Genomic DNA, 19,371 nt, shown 5'->3' with positions numbered 1-19,371 from the left:
AGACAAGACTGAGAATTTTGGCAGAACACTGGAAACTGTAAAAACAATAAACAAATGGAAATTCTGGAAATGAGAAAATCAGTAAGGGAAATAAACTCAAGTGAATGTGTTTCAGATTAGACACATCTGAAGAGAGAATTAGTAAACTGAAAGATGTAAGATGAAAATAACCAGAGACCAAGGATGAAAGGAATTGAGAAAGAGTAAGGCAGAGAAAAAATACCATGAGAAGGTCTGATGCATATATTTAAAGTTCCAGAAAGGCAAGAGAAAGAGGATGGGGCAAAAGAGATATTCGAAGAGAAAATGGTTTAGAACTTTTATGAACTGATGAAGAACATTAGTCCATAAATTGCAGAAATGATATGAACCAAAGGAGAAATACCAAAATCCACATTTGTAGACATCATTGTTAAACTGCTGAAAATCAAAAACAAGAGAAAAATCTTAAAAATGACCAGAGAACAAAGAAAGATTTCCTTTAGCAACAATTAGCTAGCAGCTCTCTTCTCAACAGAAATGGTGGAAACAAGAGGTCTGTTGAATGCCATTTTTAAGGGGCTGAAAGAAAATAATTGTCAACTTAGAATTTTATATCCAGTAAATGGATGAAGTATCATATAACTGTAACTATACGATGGACTATTAGACAATAATGAAAATAAATAGTTGTGAATCTCATAAATGTTAAGCAAAAGAAACAAGATTAAAAAAAAGAATACAGTTTGGGAGTGGTGGCTCATGCCTGTAGTCCCAGCAACTTGGGAGGTTGAGGCAGGAGGATTGCTTAAGCCCAGAAGTTTCAGGCTGCAATAAGCTATGATTACACCACTGCACTCCAGCCTGGGCAGCAGAGTGAGACCCTGTCTCAAAAATGAATGAATAAATGAATTCTAGATGTGGCTTGCACCTGTAATCCTGGGTATTTAATACTTGGGAGGCTTTAGGCGGAAGGAACACTTGAGCCTAGGTGACAGCAAGACATTGTCTTTAAAAAAAAAAAAAGAGTACATACTGTATGTATTTATATAAAGCTCAACTAAAATATAGTGTTTAAGGAAAAAAATAATTGCCATAAAAATCAGATTGTAGTTACCTATGGGGAAAGGTTGGGGAGGAGTGCTTGGGAAGGGTTGAGAGGAGGTGCCCTCAGGGTGCTGGCAACATTCTGTTTCTTGTTATGGTTTCATGGATGTTCATTTTGTGACAATTCATTAAGGAATATATTCACATTTTATGAACTTTTGTCTGTGTGTGACATATTTTGCAATTAAAAAGTTCACAAAAGATAAATTTTAATAAGAATTCACTGTATGAAACACCAATAATAATGATTAATATGAGTTTTTTTTTTTTTTAAAGGATAGAACTAAGATATGAACCAAAACATTTGGGAAGTAGATTAAATCCATGTAAGATCCTTGTATTATTTGGGAAGAAGATAGTAATATCAACTGACATGAAACTTTAAGTAAAATGTGCATGTAAAAATTGTATAAAACTCTCAAACTTTTCCAAAGCATGGGGAAGAGCTGGGAAAGAAACAAAGAAAACTCAAATACTTTAGAAGGCAAAAAAGAAATAACAAGATTCAAAGAAAATGTGATGACACTAAAAACGTAACTTTAAAAAATTTTTCACTTACAACAGCGATCAGAATATAAAGTGCCTAGGACTAACTCTAACAAGAAATGTACAAGACTTTTAAGGAGAAATTTATAAATATTTTTGAAAACCTTTTTTTAAAGAGATAGTAAGAGATATAAGATATTCATGTATAGGCTGGGCGCGGTGGCTCACGCCTGTAATCCTAGCACTCTGGGAGGCCGAGACGGGAGGATTGCTCGAGGTCAGAAGTTCGATACCAGCCTGAGCAAGAGCGAGACCCCATCTCTACTAAAAAATAGAAAGAAATTAGCCAGACAACTAAAAAATATATAGAAAAAATTAGCCAGGCATGGTGGCACATGCCTGTAGTCCCAGCTACTCAGGAGGCTGAGGCAGAAGGATGGCTTGAGCCCAGGAGTTTGAGGTTGCTGTGAGCTAGGCTGATGCCACAGCACTCTAGCCCAGACTCTGTCTCAAAAAAAAAAGAAAAGAAAAGATATTGATGTATAGGAATACTGATGATATAAAAAGACAGTTATGCCCATATTGATCTGTAGTTGAATGTACTTCCAATCAAGTGTAACAGGTATATTTTGGTATTTGACAGCTTGATTCTAATTTTTTTTAGGCTTTAATAGCCATGAAAGTTTTGAACAGTAATGAAGATTCATTTTATCAAATAACAAGACATACTGGAAAGCCATGTAATTGGAACAATGTTATATTCTTGCAAAATCAGACCAAGTAAGGAAACAGGTTAGAGCACAGGAAGGGAGAGCTTGTTATATGACAAGTAATGATACAAATCAGAGGGAAAAGAATAGACTGACTATTCCATGAATGGGACTGAGATAATTGGCTATCCATTTGGAAAAAGATAAAATGCAATCCCTATCTCACATCATAAAAATTGTAAAATGGATTTACAAAAAAAAAAAAAAAAAAAAAAACCAACCTAAAAGTTACAGGGGAAAACTTTTTTAGAAGACAAATAAGCAAAAACCTTTATGATGTGAGGATACAGAAGAATTTCTTTGCTAGATATAGAAAGTAAACCCATTAAAAAATGTTAATTTGGCTACATTAATATAAAGAAAATTCTATATGACAAATTACACTAAATGCAAATGTCTTGAGCTGAGAGATGTTTACAATGTATATATTAATAATCCACAAATAATAGGCATCCTCGATAGTAAAGCCTCATAAGTCCTGTATAATAAATAAGAAAAAGACAAACACCACAATTAAAACAACTTCAAAGGGAATTCTCAGAGAGAGAACCCAATTGAAGATATGCAAATGAAAAGATGCTCAGGAAAATATGTAATAAAAGAGATAATACTTCATAACCTGGCAAAATTTACAAAGTCTGGTAACACCAGGAGTTTGGGAGGTTGTGGAAAAACAGAGTCTCATATACATCGCTAGTTGGAGTATAAATTAGAATATACCAAGTGGGTAGTATCTTACAGTTTAGTTTGACAACATCTTACAAAAGTGAAGATGCACAAACCCCATGACCCATGAGTTCTACTTCAAGATAGCTACCCTTGAGAAACACTCTTTCACTTTTATCCAGAATCATGTGTACCAGGATGTTGATTGCTGTGCTATTTATAATGGAAGGAAAAGAAGAAACATCTTGACTATTCCTCAGTAAGAAATGGAATATCATACAGGTATTAAAATGAATAATAGATTTATATTGATCAATATAAATAACATTCAGAAATATTAATATAACATCTCATTTTTTTTAAATCTAGTAAGCTTTACTAAATCTGATCTATCCTTCCATATGCTTCCCTCCCTCCCTTCCTTCCTTCCTTCCTGACAGGATCTTGCTCTGTTGCCCAGGCTAGAGTACAGTGGTATCATCATAACTCACTGAAACCTCAAACTACTAGGCTCAAGTGATCCTCTTGCCTCAGCTTCCCACATAGCTGGGACTACAGGCATGTGCCACCATGCCTGGCTAATATTTTTATTTTTTGTGGAGACGGTCTCACTATTGCCCAGACTGGTCTTCAACTCCTGGGCTCAAGCAGTCCTACTGCCTCGGCCTCTCAAAGTGCTATGATTACAGGTGTGAGCCACCATGCCTGGGCTAAAATAAGTTTTAAATATTGCCTTTATAGTAACCCTTTTAATGCTTTAACTCTGCTTGTTGGGTGCTCGATTGTTTCAATTTTAGACAACCTGGTTTTCTTCCTTACAGCAGACAATGAATTAAGTTCTTGTTCATGTTCAGGACTCTGACTATCTCAGCCTCATTGGTTCCAGCAGACGTGGGTCTTGGTGGGTTGGTGCAAGTCCAATAACTGATTTCAATTCTTCAGGGAGTCCCAGAACCAATTCAATTTTACAATTTATCCCTAATACTACAATTTTTTCTGCTTCAAATATCTTTTTAACCCTCAGTATACCAAAAAAAATAGTCATCACCATTCACCAACTTGGTTGAACAAACTCCTTTTAAAAAATTATTTTTAAGTTTTTTTCCAAATAATTTACAAACATAAGAATAAAGGCATGGTGAAAAACTATTAAAATATTAAATAAGAACTTAAATATAGCAAACTAAATTTTTATCCCATTTTTTACTGATTTTGAAGGCATATACAGTTTGAGTATCCCCTACTCAAAATGCTTGGGACCAGAAGTGTTTGGAAATTTCAGTTTTGCAATATTTGCTTGTACATAATGAGATATCATGGGGATGGGACCCAAGACTAAACATGAAATCCACTTATGTTTCATATATACCTTATACACATAGACTGAAGGTAATTCTATATACTATTTTTAATAATTTTGTTAATGAAGCAAACATAGTGGACATTGAACTGTCAGAAAGCAAAAGTATAACTATCTCAGCCACCCCATGTGGACAATCTGTGGTTGTTTGGCATCACCATCATTTCTAACTCTGAGTTTACATGCTACCAATAAGTAATCATTTTCTTATACTTATTCACACATAAGTACTTAAAAGTAAAACATATGACATACCATTAATACAATGAAAAAATAATGTGTTCGGGTAACTAACCAGCACAGTAGAATCACCAGAATACTTGTAAAAGCTGTTACAGAATAGCAACACCAAACAACAAGAGGATTTCAGTTGCCACATACAATGTTATGTTTTGATTAAAAGATCACTGTTTAATAACTCCCTTCAGGACGCTGAATACATGGTGTTGTGCACCTTTCAGATTTTGGAAACTTTTAGATTTTGGATTTTGGATTAGGGATGCTCAATCTGTTTACCCAAAATGGGCAGGAGCCTCTGAATACAGGCAACTGTTGATCAGTTGTCCGGCATGAACTTGTAAATACTGATTCTAAATTTCAAATACATCTCTAATGGGTTCTAGATTATCATTACGTCTGGTTCTTCCTCTTGTACTTACATTACAGTACTTTAAGAATTTTTTGGAAATCATTGGCTCATAATTTTGTTTAAGAGAGGATGGCCATCATATGTTCCATAATTATAAAACATTTTCATTTTTAGATTTGTGGACACCTTTTAGAATGTTCAATCCAATTTTTTAAACATCTACTTCATCTATTTCTTCTAGTCACCTCTCTATATAATACCTTCCTTCACCATCTGTCTACGTACAAACTATATCAAGAAAATTTTGGTGCACAAATGACATAAAAGATGAAAAAATACTGTCGTGTCCTTTTAGCAAAATGGGATGGCCTATTTTCTTGTCACAAAATATTGCACAGTGAAGACTTTCTATTGAATAAGTAACTGGATGGAAATGCCATATTTTCTTTTTGTCCCTAGATTAGAAATATATTGTTTACTCATTGATTCTTGAGTTTGAGAAATATGGAGAATATCATCATCTGAAGGCACATAGTCTGAGATTTTACTTTAAATGATCAATTTCACCATCTTCATTAGTGTCTCAAGTGCTGCTATCTCACTCTTTGAATTCATCTTCTAACTCATGTAATAATTGTAAAACATCTTCCTCTGTTGATTTTCTTTGCCATTCTGGCCAGACGATTATCACAATTCTCAACTGTGTTCAATAAAAGCTAAAATCAGGCCACAAAGATGTTGTCTCTTTACTTCCTTTATACCTTCTTGAAAGATGATGCAGTACTTTGGGCAGCACAATAAGAAAACTGAAGAATGATGTCATTGTGATATTTATTTCACTGTTGCATCATTCTTCTGTATTCTTATTAATTTTAATCTTTTTTAGCATAGTTGGAAATAATTGATGAGTAATGATGACATAATTTCTAGGGTGATGAAATAGCATAATGTGTCTTACAAAAAAAGATCCAGTGGATCCATATGGTAATTGCAAAATAGAATTAGTTTTATTCTGTTTTTAAAAGTACATTTTCCTTTTTGTTCTTTGGAAGACCTTTAAAAAGGAATAAGAGTCATGAGATATCAATCTTTATAAATACTTAGAACTGCTCAAAAACAAAAAAAAAAAAACCTCAAAACCTGACAATTGGGTCTAATGGACCCTGATAATATACCAACGATTAAGCACTAGGCATAGACGAGTTAAAATGTCATGTAAAGAAGCATTTTATAAAATCTCAGTTGTGATAGTTTCCATATGGTTACACAGGTAACTTCGGTGCTGTTTTTAAACTTGCAGGCAGTTTAAAAATTATACTATTAATGATAAACCGAGTTGGCAAAGAATTTCTAGATATATATTAATCATAGCCAGCCTTTTCTCAATCTTTACATCCAGAAATGGCTTGGTATACTTAGCTGATGACCTCATGGAGGGTATATGTGTGTTACGTAATAAAGGAAAGCATCACCTCTGTAATTCCGGACAGTCCAGGCTGATGGAGATGAACACTTGCATATAGGTCAGACTAGTTAAATATAGAACAGCCGCTTTCGAAAGCTGTTGCCAGGGGCTCAACAGCATCAGCTCTGTTTCTATGGAGAAAGACTTTGCAGATGGTAGAAACAGAGCTAGAAACCAATGAATTGACGAGGACTGCATTGTGGAAACTTAAATCCTTTGGTAAAGAGTTTATTGATGATTCGACTATATTAATCTATGAACATTAATCTTGACATCTTCCTTACCTGATTCCTAATTTATTGCAATAAGAACTTGCCTTTATTTAAGTAATACACCTGTAAAAATTGATGTTATTATACAGACTAGGTTGGGGGAAGGGACCTGATGACAGGTAACAAGATTAGTGAGGTTCCAAAAAGGTCAGAATTGTACTAAATTATGTTTAGGGCAGATTGCCTTCTGATCATTTAATCAAACACAGTGTTCTTATTGTCTGTGTCCCTGTCTACATAGGTGATTTTTGAGGTGGGACTGAGAAGGAAGTCATGATGCCAGCAGCAACATAAAGCACATTGACAGCAAAATTCATACATTATAGCAGCTTTTTGTTTCATGCTGTATCAGGCAGGCAGCCTTGAATTAAAAATATCTTTAAAAAATAATGTAAAATATCATAGTTTTTCAGTCACAAACAGAAGTATTCTTGTTTTACACTGAAGATGGCCAGAATTAATATCCTACTATACAGAAGTGCTTTGGCAAAGCTAAGGTTGTAGTTATAATTCCTCATTCCCAGTTTTTTCTATAGATGGAAAGATGAACAGTTTTGTATTGAATTTTTTAATAAAAAAGCTATCATTTATATCATTAGACATCTGTTCAGTAAATGCGATGGTATTGAGAAATGAAGTTGGGTTTTTTTTAGAGTTGAAATGAAGTTTTAAAATATTTGTGAAGGAAAACAATTTGTAAGTAATGTTCAGGAAAAAAAAAAAACCTAGTTAAATTTTAGAAACTTTGATAGACATGTAATATCATCTTATATAGAATTACATTAAAGAATGAACAATACTCTGAATATGAATAATAGAATGTATTATTCCATTATTCTTGCTTATAATTATTATTATCATGCAATAAAATGTTGTTTTTATCTTCTGGTGTAACTTTTATGAATTTTTTTTTTGGTAGAGACAAGGCCTCACTATGTTACCTAGGCCAGTCTTGAACTCCTGGCCTTAAGATCCCCCCATCTTGGCCTCCCAAAGTGCTTGGATTACAGGCGTGAGCTACCACGCCTGGCCACTTTTATGGATTTTAACACGTGTATAGATTCATGGAACTACCACCAAAATCAGGATACAGAACATTTACATCACCCCCCAAAAAAATTCCCTTATGCTGTCCCTTTATGGTCACCCTCCCCTTGCCAATAACCCCTGGCAACTAACGATCTGTTCTCCATCCTTATAGTTTTATCTTTTTGAGAATGTCATATAAATGGGGTCATACAGTTATATAACCTTTTGAGACTGGCTTCCTTCACTAGGCATAATTTCTTTGAGATTCATCCAAGTTGTTGGATGTGTCAGACATCCTAGCTTTATTTTAAAATTTCATTTCTATTTTATTTTGCAACTCTTTGTTCTGTTAAAGCAAATAAGCCTCTTATTTAAAAAATTGTATCCTTATCAGAGATTTAATGGATACTAACCATACTTGATCTCAGTATGGTCATCATTTAATTTTTTTATCCATATGTTATCATATTTAGGTTATGTTCATTTTTACCTGTTTTGTTAATCACTAATATTTTTTGTTTAAAAAGAAAAAGAAAATTTCTGGAGTTTACTTTACTCTTTGGTCCCTAATAGACTTAATTACTTTAATATAAATTATTAGAAGGTCCTTGTTAAATTAACCTAATGAATTATTAGCATTCGAAAGTGTTTGCATCTGTTAGAGGTTAAAAAAATATAAATTAATTTCTTTTAATGGTGACTCTATTTCCAATACGCTAAAACAGAAATTACTATGCAGAAACAGCAGCACTCCCTTTACCATGTTCGTTTTATCAGTTGTGTCTCTGTTCTCACGTTATTGTTAGGGAGAAGTAATCAGTTTACATGTGATATAAGTGAATATGAATCATGTTCAATTTCTTCACCCGTCTGCCCAATTCCCAAGCAATCTGTGGGTAGAGTTAATCTTTAGCTATGTAATATGATAAAACAAACATTAAACCTACTGCTTCTGGGACAATCTTCTCACCAAAACTCAGGGAAAATGGGAGAGAGTTGCACTCACTGCCTTAACAAATATATCTGACAAATATGAGTTCTTTCAAATAATGAGATAACAAATATATATAAATTAATAGTTATTGGATAAATAATTCACTTTCTATATATACACATTATATATCAGTATGTGATGTGTATTTTTGTTTTATGGCTATTAAATATGAGGTTCTGGAATGCATTTTCAGATTGCAGAATTCCGAGATTGCAGTTCCAACACCATTGAATGGGCAACAACCATGATTACACTTGCTATATTTGTTAGTCAAAATGAAGTAAACTCAATCTGTTGAAAGCTTTGTTTTGCTTTTTTGATTTGTTTGATAATACATTCAAATCATGACCTTTAATATAACTTCTTCCCTTAATAGCTTGGTGCTAACAGTGGTTTGCATATCATCATCTTTGATGAAATCGATGCCATCTGCAAACAGAGAGGGAGCATGGCTGGTAGCACAGGGGTTCATGACACTGTCGTCAACCAGTTGCTGTCCAAAATCGATGGGGTAGAGCAGCTGAACAACATCCTAGTCATTGGTATGTTTACTTTTTTAAAAAAAGTACTATGCTTTCAAAAACATTAGACACATAGGTTCTGCATTGAGATCTGTGGAGGTTGTAATTATACTATTTTGCCAATGTTTCCAAATTAGGATCAAGTTATATTGAAGAATTTGACTATTTTAATGCCTGAGCTTAATAGGAAAAATAAAAGATGGGTTTTAGTCGGTTGCAGGTTTAAGCTTACAGCTCACCCACAGATGAGAAAGGCAGCATGATGTAATGTGGTGGTTTTCAGACTGAGTCCTGTAGGCTTCAAAAAGTCCTCAGCGGTGCTTCGGGGTCAGGGAGGGCCAGGGAGCGAGCTTCAGATCCTACATCATCATTATAAATTCTTCTTTTAACTGTTTTATGTACTGAGCTGCTTCTTAAGATGACTTTTGGAGGAAAAAAAACAAACTGCTGTTTTATGAAAGCTGAAAACCACTAGCCTACAAAAAAGGGAAGGGACTTTGGAGTTAGGGAGATCATTTCACACTGCCTCTCTGTCACTCCAACAGGGTAATTACCTTCTCTGAACTTTAAATTTTCTTTTTAAATATTGAAATTTTCATTTATATTCTATTGACTTGTACTATAGTGAAATACTAAAGCAGAGTCTCCGGGTATTTTTATTAGAACAGATCAAGAACAAATGCTATTTTTGAGAATAATTTGGTTTTCTATTTGACTTTTGTAAAACGTCCTCTTAGCTTGTTAGGTAAATTGTTACTCTTACATACTAAAGGGACATTTTATCTTAATTTTGAACTCAGATCATTTGTTTGTTGTTTTGTTTTAACATCTGTGTTCAGGAATGACCAATAGACCAGATCTGATAGATGAGGCTCTCCTTCGACCTGGAAGACTGGAAGTTAAAATGGAGATAGGTAAGCAGATCTGTCATTGATCAGTATGGGTGGGGTGTGGCATTTAGGGTTTATTAACAGGAACAATTTCATAAGACTTAGTGTTTGTTAGAAAAGTTTTATATCATGAGATGCAAATGTTTACATGCTTCAGTACCTATAAGAAAAACATTAGGATTATAATAATCTCTGATGATGATGCTTTCGATACTAGAAAAATGTGTTTTATTTTGAATTTTATCAGGTTTGCCAGATGAGAAAGGTCGACTACAGATCCTTCACATCCACACAGCAAGGATGAGAGGGCATCAGTTACTCTCTGCTGATGTAGACATTAAAGAACTGGCCGTGGAGACCAAGAACTTCAGTGGTGCTGAACTGGAGGGTCTGGTGCGAGCAGCACAGTCCACTGCTATGAACAGACACATAAAGGTCAGGAAAATCAACTAAAGAGATTAAGAGTTTATAGCCCTGTGAATACCATGCCAGTATTCTTTCTCTTTTCTTTCAAACATGCCAAGGGCTAGAGTAATACTGACTTTTGATAGTTAAGAGATGGTAAAAGGAATAAGAATTAATTGTCAACTGCTAAATCTTCAGAGCAGCAGGAAGAAAGATAACGTTAGCATCTGCCCTATGGTAATCATGGACTCATCTACCTCAGGTTGTCACTAGCTGACACAGGCATGTGAGAGGAAGATTTTTAAAGAAGTGTTTTTTTAATCTTTGTACTGTATTAAGTTGTAACATGTCATAGGAAGTTGGATTTTCTATGTACTAGAATTATGGGGCTGCTTCATTCAGCAAATATACTGAATATTTGCTTTTTTTTTTTTTTTTTTTTGAAAGAGACACAAAGATAATCATGGCCTCTTCTCTCAAGGAGTTCAGAGTCAGGGAAATGGACATGTTTTCAAATTAGTACAAAAATGTTGTAATTACTATGGCAGAAGTACGTACCAGGGATACATACTTGATCTTTTACCATCTCTTCTCTTCAGGTTTTAGCTATCAGCTGTAAATAAATAACTCCTGGGTTTATGTCTCATCTCTTAAAAGTTTCTGTCTCCCACTTTCAGATTCATGTTAAATACCCCCAACCTGGATGTTTTATGAGGTCTCAAATTTAATATTTTAAAACCAAATTCACTGACTTTTACTACTTTCCTTCCCACTCCTATTTCCCATTTACCCCAATTTCCCAGGCTTGAAACTTCAGGATTATCATTGATTCCTGCCACTCTACTGTGTCCTACATCAAGTCATTTGCCAAATTTTGTCAATTCTATCTTGGCAGTATCTTTCATTTCTCACTGCCACTACCCACCTTCTCTTTGATTAGCCTTCCTGTTTCATATCATTCTACCATTCAGACACTTTCAATGACTCTCCATTGTCTAAAGGACAAAGTACAGACTCACCTGGTCTTTCAAGTCCTCTAGATCTGACCCTAACTGGCCTTTCCAGACGTATTCTCAATTATTCTACATACACTTCAGCCAAACAGAAATACTAATCATCAGACATTAATTTATTTTTCAATCTCTCTGCTTTTGGTTTTTGTTTCTTTGTTTTTGCTTGATTGAGGATGTGTAGGTTCAGTGTACCTACCTCGTATGCTACTGCTTTCTTCAAACCTTTTCTGATTTTTCCTTTTAAGAATGATGTGCTCTTTTCCTTCTTGAAATAGTAATGTATCATATATGGAACCTTTGGTTGACTTTGGTTCAGAATAGGTTTATTTAGCACCTACTGTATGCAGATACTGTGCTAGGAGTTAATACATAACTGCAAAGAAGTCAATTGCCTGCCATTGGGCAACTCACAGTCTAATCCTCTACGTGCAGTGGTAGAAAGTAGATGTGAGGTAAGGAAGTGAAAATGTGTCAGATGTGGTCAACTTGAGGGGTGAGAGAAACCTTCATAGAGGAATTTTCCGGGTGGATATGAGTGTCTCCCAGTGGGGTAGGGCATTTTAGGTAGAAGGAACAACATATGCGAAGGAACAGAGACACAAAATAGTGTGGTATGTTAGAGTGATTCAGTATTGCTTCAGCATAGAAGTTAGGGAGGGATGGTAGAGAGAGACATTGTGGGGATAAGTCAGGAGACTAAAGCAGGGATAGAGCACAAAGAGCCTTTTATACTCTGCTAAGAAGTATGGACTTTTTTTTTCTGTGAGTAGTGCTAAGCCATTGAAGAGTTTTAAGAATAGCAGTGACATAGTGTTAAAACATAAGATCACTCTGGCAGCGTGTCGAGTGGAGTATTTAGGGGAGTGGAGTTGGTAACGCAAGAGAGGGGAATTTTTATAACAGTTCAGGCAGGAAATTATAAAAGCCTGAACAGTTAGGTTAAATATATTGTAGATGTTGGGGTACATCCTATTGATAGTTCTAGAGCAGGAGTCAGCAGACTATGGCTCATGGGCCAAATCTAGCTAACCGCCAGTTTTTTAAATAAAGTTTTTTGGGGGAACATAACCACACCCATTAATTTATATATTGTCTATGACTGCTTTCGTGCTATTAATACAGTGGCAGAGTTGAGTGTATACAACAGGGAGTGCATGGCCCCAAAGCCTAAAATATTTACTATCTGACCCTTTACAGAAAAAGTTTGCTGATCCCTATTCTCGACTTTCAATCTGTATCATATTCATCTCTGAATCCCCTACAGTACTCTAAATAGGTTAGAATACTGAGTGCTGAGCACATGGTGGGTGTTCAGTAAATATTTTGTAATGAATAAACTTATACATCTATTTTGAATCAAACTACATCCATAAATCATAATTTCCCTGCTTAATAGATACAGCTTTCTTCTAGCTCAAAAATGCCAAAGGTATGGATAGTGTGGGGATATAATATTGGGTCCTTTATAGAATGGATGCATTTAGGGCCTATTTTTCATTCTTCCTCCTTGCTATAAGAAATGTCTTAGGCCAGGTGTGGTGGCTCACACCTGTAATCCTAGCGCTCTGGGAGACTGAGATTGGAGGATCGCTTAAGCTCACGAGTTCGAGACCAGCCTCAACAAGAGTGAGACCCTGTCTCTACTAAAAATAGAAAGAAATTAGCTGGGCAACTAAAAATATAAAAAATTAGCAGGGCATTGGTGGCACATACCTATAGTCCCAGCTACTCGGGAGACTGAGGCAAGAGGATCGCTTGAGCCCAGGAGTTTGAGGTTGCTGTGAGCTAAGGTGATACCATGGCACTCTACCCGGGCAACAGAGTGGGACTCTGTCTCAAAAAAAAAAAACAAAAAATGGGAGTTCGAGACAAGAAATGTCATTGTAAGAAGTGACAGTAACTTCAAGAAAAATTATGCAAATGATGTGAAAATTGCTCCTTACCATACTTTATCTTTCATCTCAGACCACATGCAGGCATCTTTTTTTCTTGTTCTTCTTAAGATATAGGGTCTTGCTCTGTTGCCTAGGCTGGAGTGCAGTGCATGTGCATTGGCCATGGGATTTTTCTGTTACTTAGTCATTTTTCATTTTTACTATAGTAATCCTAATCCCAAATGTCACTCTAAACCATTGTCTCAGTAAGAAACATGCTTTCTTCAAGCATATTATTGGGTTTACCTACATACGAGGCAATGAGGAATCGGGGGAAGATAGCAGATTTTGTAGTCAGAAGGTGTGATTATGTATTACATTGCTTTCACTTTTTTTGTTTCTGACCAGTCAAGGGGAAATACCATTTTTTTCCTCCACCATTTTTATGAGAGATTTGCAAGTAAGGTGTAGTACAAATAGTTCACATTATTTCCCTCACTTTTTCCATGTGGTTGAATTCCCTTTAAGCTTCAGGTGATACATATTGATTTGTGATCAATATCCTTTATACCAAAAAGAGATATTGCTAACATTTATTTTCTTTCCTGCATTTTAAAAAAATCCGCATTATCAGAGATCTTTCTTTAAACACTATTTTTCCAACAAGCCTCCTCAGCTGAACAAAAGATAGACAGTTTTAGTCTTCCCATTGCTTTAAATGTTTATAGCTTTAAAAGTAGTGATTGATAAATAGCTATTTAATTTGAAATTTATCATTAAAAGTTGTTATAGAACTTTAAAACATCCACAACATTCATGATGTTCTTCATATTATAAAAAGCCACTATTACTGTTATTTTGCTTCTTTTTCAAAAGATTTAGGGGCTAAACAAAGATTTAGTCAGATGGACTAAACAAGTCTTTCCTGTTAAACTGTTTTTTCAGGTTTTCTGAAACAAGTGGAAAATCTGGTCATAAACACCTGATGTTCATGTCATTTGTACTTGAACCCATGTTTGTGGTCAACTAAAATTCATGTGACATTTGGTTGTTTTTACCTAGAAAGGAATTTCTGCTTCAGGTAGAGAAAATTCATAACTCAGATTTCTTCTCTAATCTATTATAAGGAAGTAAATTGAGGACACAAACACATATGCTTTCCAACTGAATTAAAGCTCTAAGTTATATTTGCAGAATTTCAATAAATTATTTCTTATTTTCTGTAGAATTTTTGATTGATTAAGGTTATTCTACCCTTAATTTAAAAGGAATGATAAGAACTTTGAAAGGTCAGATTTAAAGGTTATGAAATTTAAGGGTGACCACTTGATATTTGCTAGTGTTGAAATACAAGTTTATTAGTTTCTGCAGGTATAAGCTGAAAGATGCTGCCTCTTCTATATTGATTAGCTGTTATAAATAAAATGCAGAAAAAGTCTTACTAATTCAAACAAATGAGAAAAGGTTTTCTGAATGAGTAAAAATTCAGAATTATAGACCTGAAAATAAGATTTTATAAATTTTGATAAAATACTAAAAGTTGGCTAAGAGAAGTCCTTAGAAAGTTTATTTTAATGAACAAGTAGGAATAATTTACAATTGGAATATTGGTTGCTTACAATAATATAACTTCCTATTACACTAGAACTTACCAGGAGTACCTGAAAACAACTTTTTCTAAAATACCTCTTCTCCCTAGCCGTCTTCATTTGCTTTTAATTCATTGGGTAAGTCCTTTCTTAATAATTAATAAAAAGACAAATTTCATGCCTGCTTCAGTCCTGAAATCTGTCATATTTTCCGGCAAACACTGGAAGATAGACAAGATTTCTCTTTCACATTACTATGTGTTTCCATCATTTGAATTCAGATGGACTTAGGGCTATGGTAGGGAAGGGTTATTTAAAATGAGGCTGGTAACGTCATTGATTTTAGTGTGATTTTATCAGAGCTTGCTTCTTCACTTTTTCCTGAGAGTTTGTACCTTGTAGAATACTTTTAGATGTGTCAAAAAGTTTTAATCAGAGTTCAACTCTTTTTCTAAGGGGCCCTAGGAGGGAAATTCTGTATCTACCCTTAATGACTTCTGAAAACCTCCAAGTTTGTATAAGTATAAAATGAGGTAATATCTATGAACATGCTTTATAAACTAGAAAGAACTATAGACATTTATAAACTATGGACTATCATAATTCTTTCATGAAGACATTTGTTTCCTATAACACCATTTTCTTTTTTTAAACTTAGAAATGCCAAATAAATGCGATTTAATGTTTATTAAATGCCTAACGTGCCAATGAAAGTTCTATTAATAATTTAAATGTTAATTGTTCTATTAAGTAGAATATTTGTCTCTTTAAATGTTACTTATTATTTTCTCTCTTTTTAAAAGGGTAGAAGTCATACAAGAATATATTCTTTTGTGAAAGATTCAAGGATGCCAAAACATGTAGGGAAAAATGAAAAAGGTCATCTCTAACACCCTTTTCCTTTCCATCTCCAAAATTAGCCAACATTTGGGATATACCTTTATAATTTGTTTTCTTTACGTTTACATGCATGTGCATATGAGCTTTTTTTAAAAAGTGAACATTGATGGAATTGTACTGTAATTTACATTTTTCACTTGCCAATATGTCTTGGATAGCTTTCCATGTCAGTACATGTACATTTTGGACTTACGCACAGTATTCTAGAATCTTACCACACAATTTAACACATTGACTGTCATAGTAGAAAATTTTTTTTTTCCTTGGGGCCATGATAATATATTACAAAAATAAAATAAAAACTTCAAAAACAAAACGATCCTTTTTAATTTAATGAGAAATTTGTTATTTCTTATTGTTTTCTCTGCATGAGTTATATGCCATTAAATTGTCAATATTAATTGTAACAATAAGAACATCAACAAGTAAGATTTTCACGAACCAACTGCAAGACTTTGCCCAGGGGGCCACCCATCACATAACATGTATGCTACAGCATGGCAGCGTGAGTTGCCTGTGTACCACGCAGCTCTCAAGGTAAAGAGACGTGTGAGTTACATATGCTTCATGAGGCCCCAGGCTCAAAACTAGCGTGAGTTAAATACAACTCACGTGGCAGTTAATGTGCTAAGATGTAAGACCTATGAAGACAGGGACCTTGTCTGTTGTATTTGCTATGTCTCTAGTTCCTAGAACAGTGCTTGGTGTATGGTAGGCACTCTGTTAATGCAATGAATGAATGAGTGAACAGTATATTTAACGTATAGATTATTTCTGGTTGTGGCTATTGAAAATAATACTGTTGTGAAAATGTTCTCCTGTCCGTACCTATCTATATAGTGGAGTCATTTTCCAGGGTAGATACTCAGACTTATTTTGAAGACATGGGTTTCATTGTCTTCTAGTCTAGTGTTGCCAGTGAGAGCTATCATAGCAATCTTATTCTGGTTTCTTTGCAGGCAACCTGGTTTTGTCTCTCAGAAAGGTTCCAGGAATTTTCTCTTCATGTTTGGTGCTCTGAAAGGTTACAGCAGTGGGTGTAGATAGATGTAGGTTTCTTTTCATTTATCCTGATCACGCATTGAATCCTTTAAATTGCAACAACACATCTTTCTTCAGCTATAGAAAATGTTTTTCTCTTCTGTCTTCTATTGTTTCTTCTGTATAATTCTTTTTTTCCTATCTTTCTGAGACTCCTATTAGATCCATGTTAAAACTTCTGGATTTATCTCCCATGATTTTTAACCTTTCTCTCTCACTTTGTCATTTCATGGGATTTGGGGCAGGAAGGGAGGTACCTAAATGTGTCTGTTTGCCATCTTGATCCAGTTTCCTGATATGGTTCTTTTTATCCCACATGCTGACTTTTTTTTTTCCACGTCTGTCATTTCATTTGTCTCAGCAGTCTGTTCCTAAAGGAACATGACTCATTTTATAAAAATCGACAGAAGGTTGATATTTACTTAACATACTTTTATTTTATAGTCACCTTTTTTTGAAGAGTCCTTTTTTTTTAAAGCCATGATACCAATTTAAAAATTAGACTCCTTTACTTTGTGCTATTGGTAGTGAGCCCAGTTGCATTAAAACATGTGTTGGTATCTTAATCACTCATCAGGTCTAGGCAGCTCCAAGTGCTGATAAAGGCCTTGATGCTTCTCCAGATGTCTAAGTGTTAGCTCCAGGTGCACGAAGTAGAATATTTGGAGTTGGCACATAGACTCTCAAGTACAAAGCATGAGTACAAATCGAAGTTTTAGGTTCTTGGTCTACTAGAGTAATGGTTCTTAAACCTGGTTCAGTATCAGAATCACTTGTGGTACTTTATAAAATAGTAAATGCGCAGGCCCTCTAGTGGACTTGTTAAATCAAAATTCTGAGGCAGTAGGGCTGAGCATCTATTAATATATATCTCTAAAGGCCCTAGAGGTTATCCTAATGTACAGCCAAGGTTGAAAACCATTATTCTTATCCCCTGTGTATATTTTCTTTTTGTATGTATTTTTCACTATTCTTACCCTCTGTATATATTTTCTGTTACTCATGACACATTTTCTTTACAAAAATGGCTATATAGTGTTCTTTGGTACAGATGTGTTATAATTTATTTAACTTGCCTCCTCTTGATGGACATTTAATATGCTTCCAGTCATTTGTTATTACAAAGTACTGCTCTAGATATCCTTGTACATGTAACTGTATACATTTGTGAATGTATTTATGGGATAAATTCCTAGAAGTGGAATTAAGCAAAGGATATATATATTTATGAATTTGAGAGAGATGTTTCATTTTTTCTAATTTTTTAATTATGTTAAAATACATATAACATAAAATTTACCATCATAACCATCCTTAAGTGTACAGTTTAGTGGTATTAAATGCATTTATAACTTTGTATAACCATCACCACCACCTATCTCCAGAACTCTTTTCATCTTGTAAAACTGAAACTCTGCACCCATAAACAATAACTCTGCGTTTCCTCCTCCCCCTAGCCCATGGCAACCACCATTCTACTGTCTTGTCTCTATGAATTTGACCACACTAAATACTTCATAAAAGTGGATCGTACAGTATTTGTCTTTTTGCGACTGGCTTATTTCATTTTGAATAATGTCCTCAAGTTGATCCATGTTGCAGCATATGTCAAATTCTCCTTCCTTTTTAAGGCTGAATAATAGTCTATTGTATGTATATACTACATTTTGCTTATCCATTCATCCATCAGTGGGCATTTGGGATGCTTCCACGTTTTAGCTATTGCGAATAATGCTATTATAAACATGGCTGTGCAAATATCTCTTCAAGAACCTGTTTTCAGTTTTTTGGGGTGTATACTCAGGATTGCTGGATCATGTGGTAATCATATGGTAATCCACCATACTGATTTCCACAGTGTCTTTACCATATTACATTCCTGCCAGCAGTGCACAAGGGTTCTGATTTCTCCACATCCTCACTAACACTTATTATTTTCTATTTTTTTGGTAGTAGTCTTCCTAATGGGTATGAGGTGAGATTTAATTGTAGTTTTGATTTGCTTTCCCTAATGATTAGTGATGTTGAGCATCTTTTCATGTTCTTATTTAAGGCCATTTGTTAATCTTCTTTGTAGAAATGTCTATTCAAGTCCTTTGCCCATTTTTGAATTGGGTTGGGGTTTTTTTCTTAATTTTAGGAATTCTCTATATATTCTGGATATTAATCCCTTATATATGATCTGCAAATATTTGAGTTTTTTGATCTATAAAAATATACTTTATAATCCTCAGGTGTTATATTCTTAGGCTGAAAATATTCTTAAATCTGAGAAGTCCTTACATTTTCTTTTCATTTATACTTAGGCCAGCACTAAAGTGGAAGTGGACATGGAGAAAGCAGAGAGCCTGCAGGTGACAAGAGGAGACTTCCTTGCTTCTCTGGAGAATGATATCAAACCAGTGAGTATGAATATTGAAT

The 19,371-nt window shown here is 34.5% G+C and overlaps 1 protein-coding gene across 2 annotated transcripts in view; it reads left to right on the top strand.

Annotated features, from left to right (window-relative positions):
* LOC138391679 (vesicle-fusing ATPase) overlaps positions 1-19,371 on the top strand; it is a 122,948-nt gene that overhangs the window by 63,856 nt on the left and 39,721 nt on the right. For both annotated transcript variants that reach the window (XM_069481582.1, XM_069481581.1), the window contains 4 exons: positions 9,094-9,259; positions 10,078-10,152; positions 10,376-10,563; positions 19,257-19,352. In XM_069481582.1, the coding sequence (XP_069337683.1) occupies positions 9,094-9,259; positions 10,078-10,152; positions 10,376-10,563; positions 19,257-19,352 (525 nt within the window). The remainder of the gene's footprint in view (positions 1-9,093; positions 9,260-10,077; positions 10,153-10,375; positions 10,564-19,256; positions 19,353-19,371) is intronic.

Source organism: Eulemur rufifrons, chromosome 9 (genome assembly GCF_041146395.1).
Source record: "Eulemur rufifrons isolate Redbay chromosome 9, OSU_ERuf_1, whole genome shotgun sequence".
In the NCBI taxonomy this organism is placed as follows: Eukaryota; Metazoa; Chordata; class Mammalia; order Primates; family Lemuridae; genus Eulemur; species Eulemur rufifrons.
Note: the sequence above shows the minus strand (reverse complement) of the source record. Positions and strands in the feature narration are given on the sequence as shown.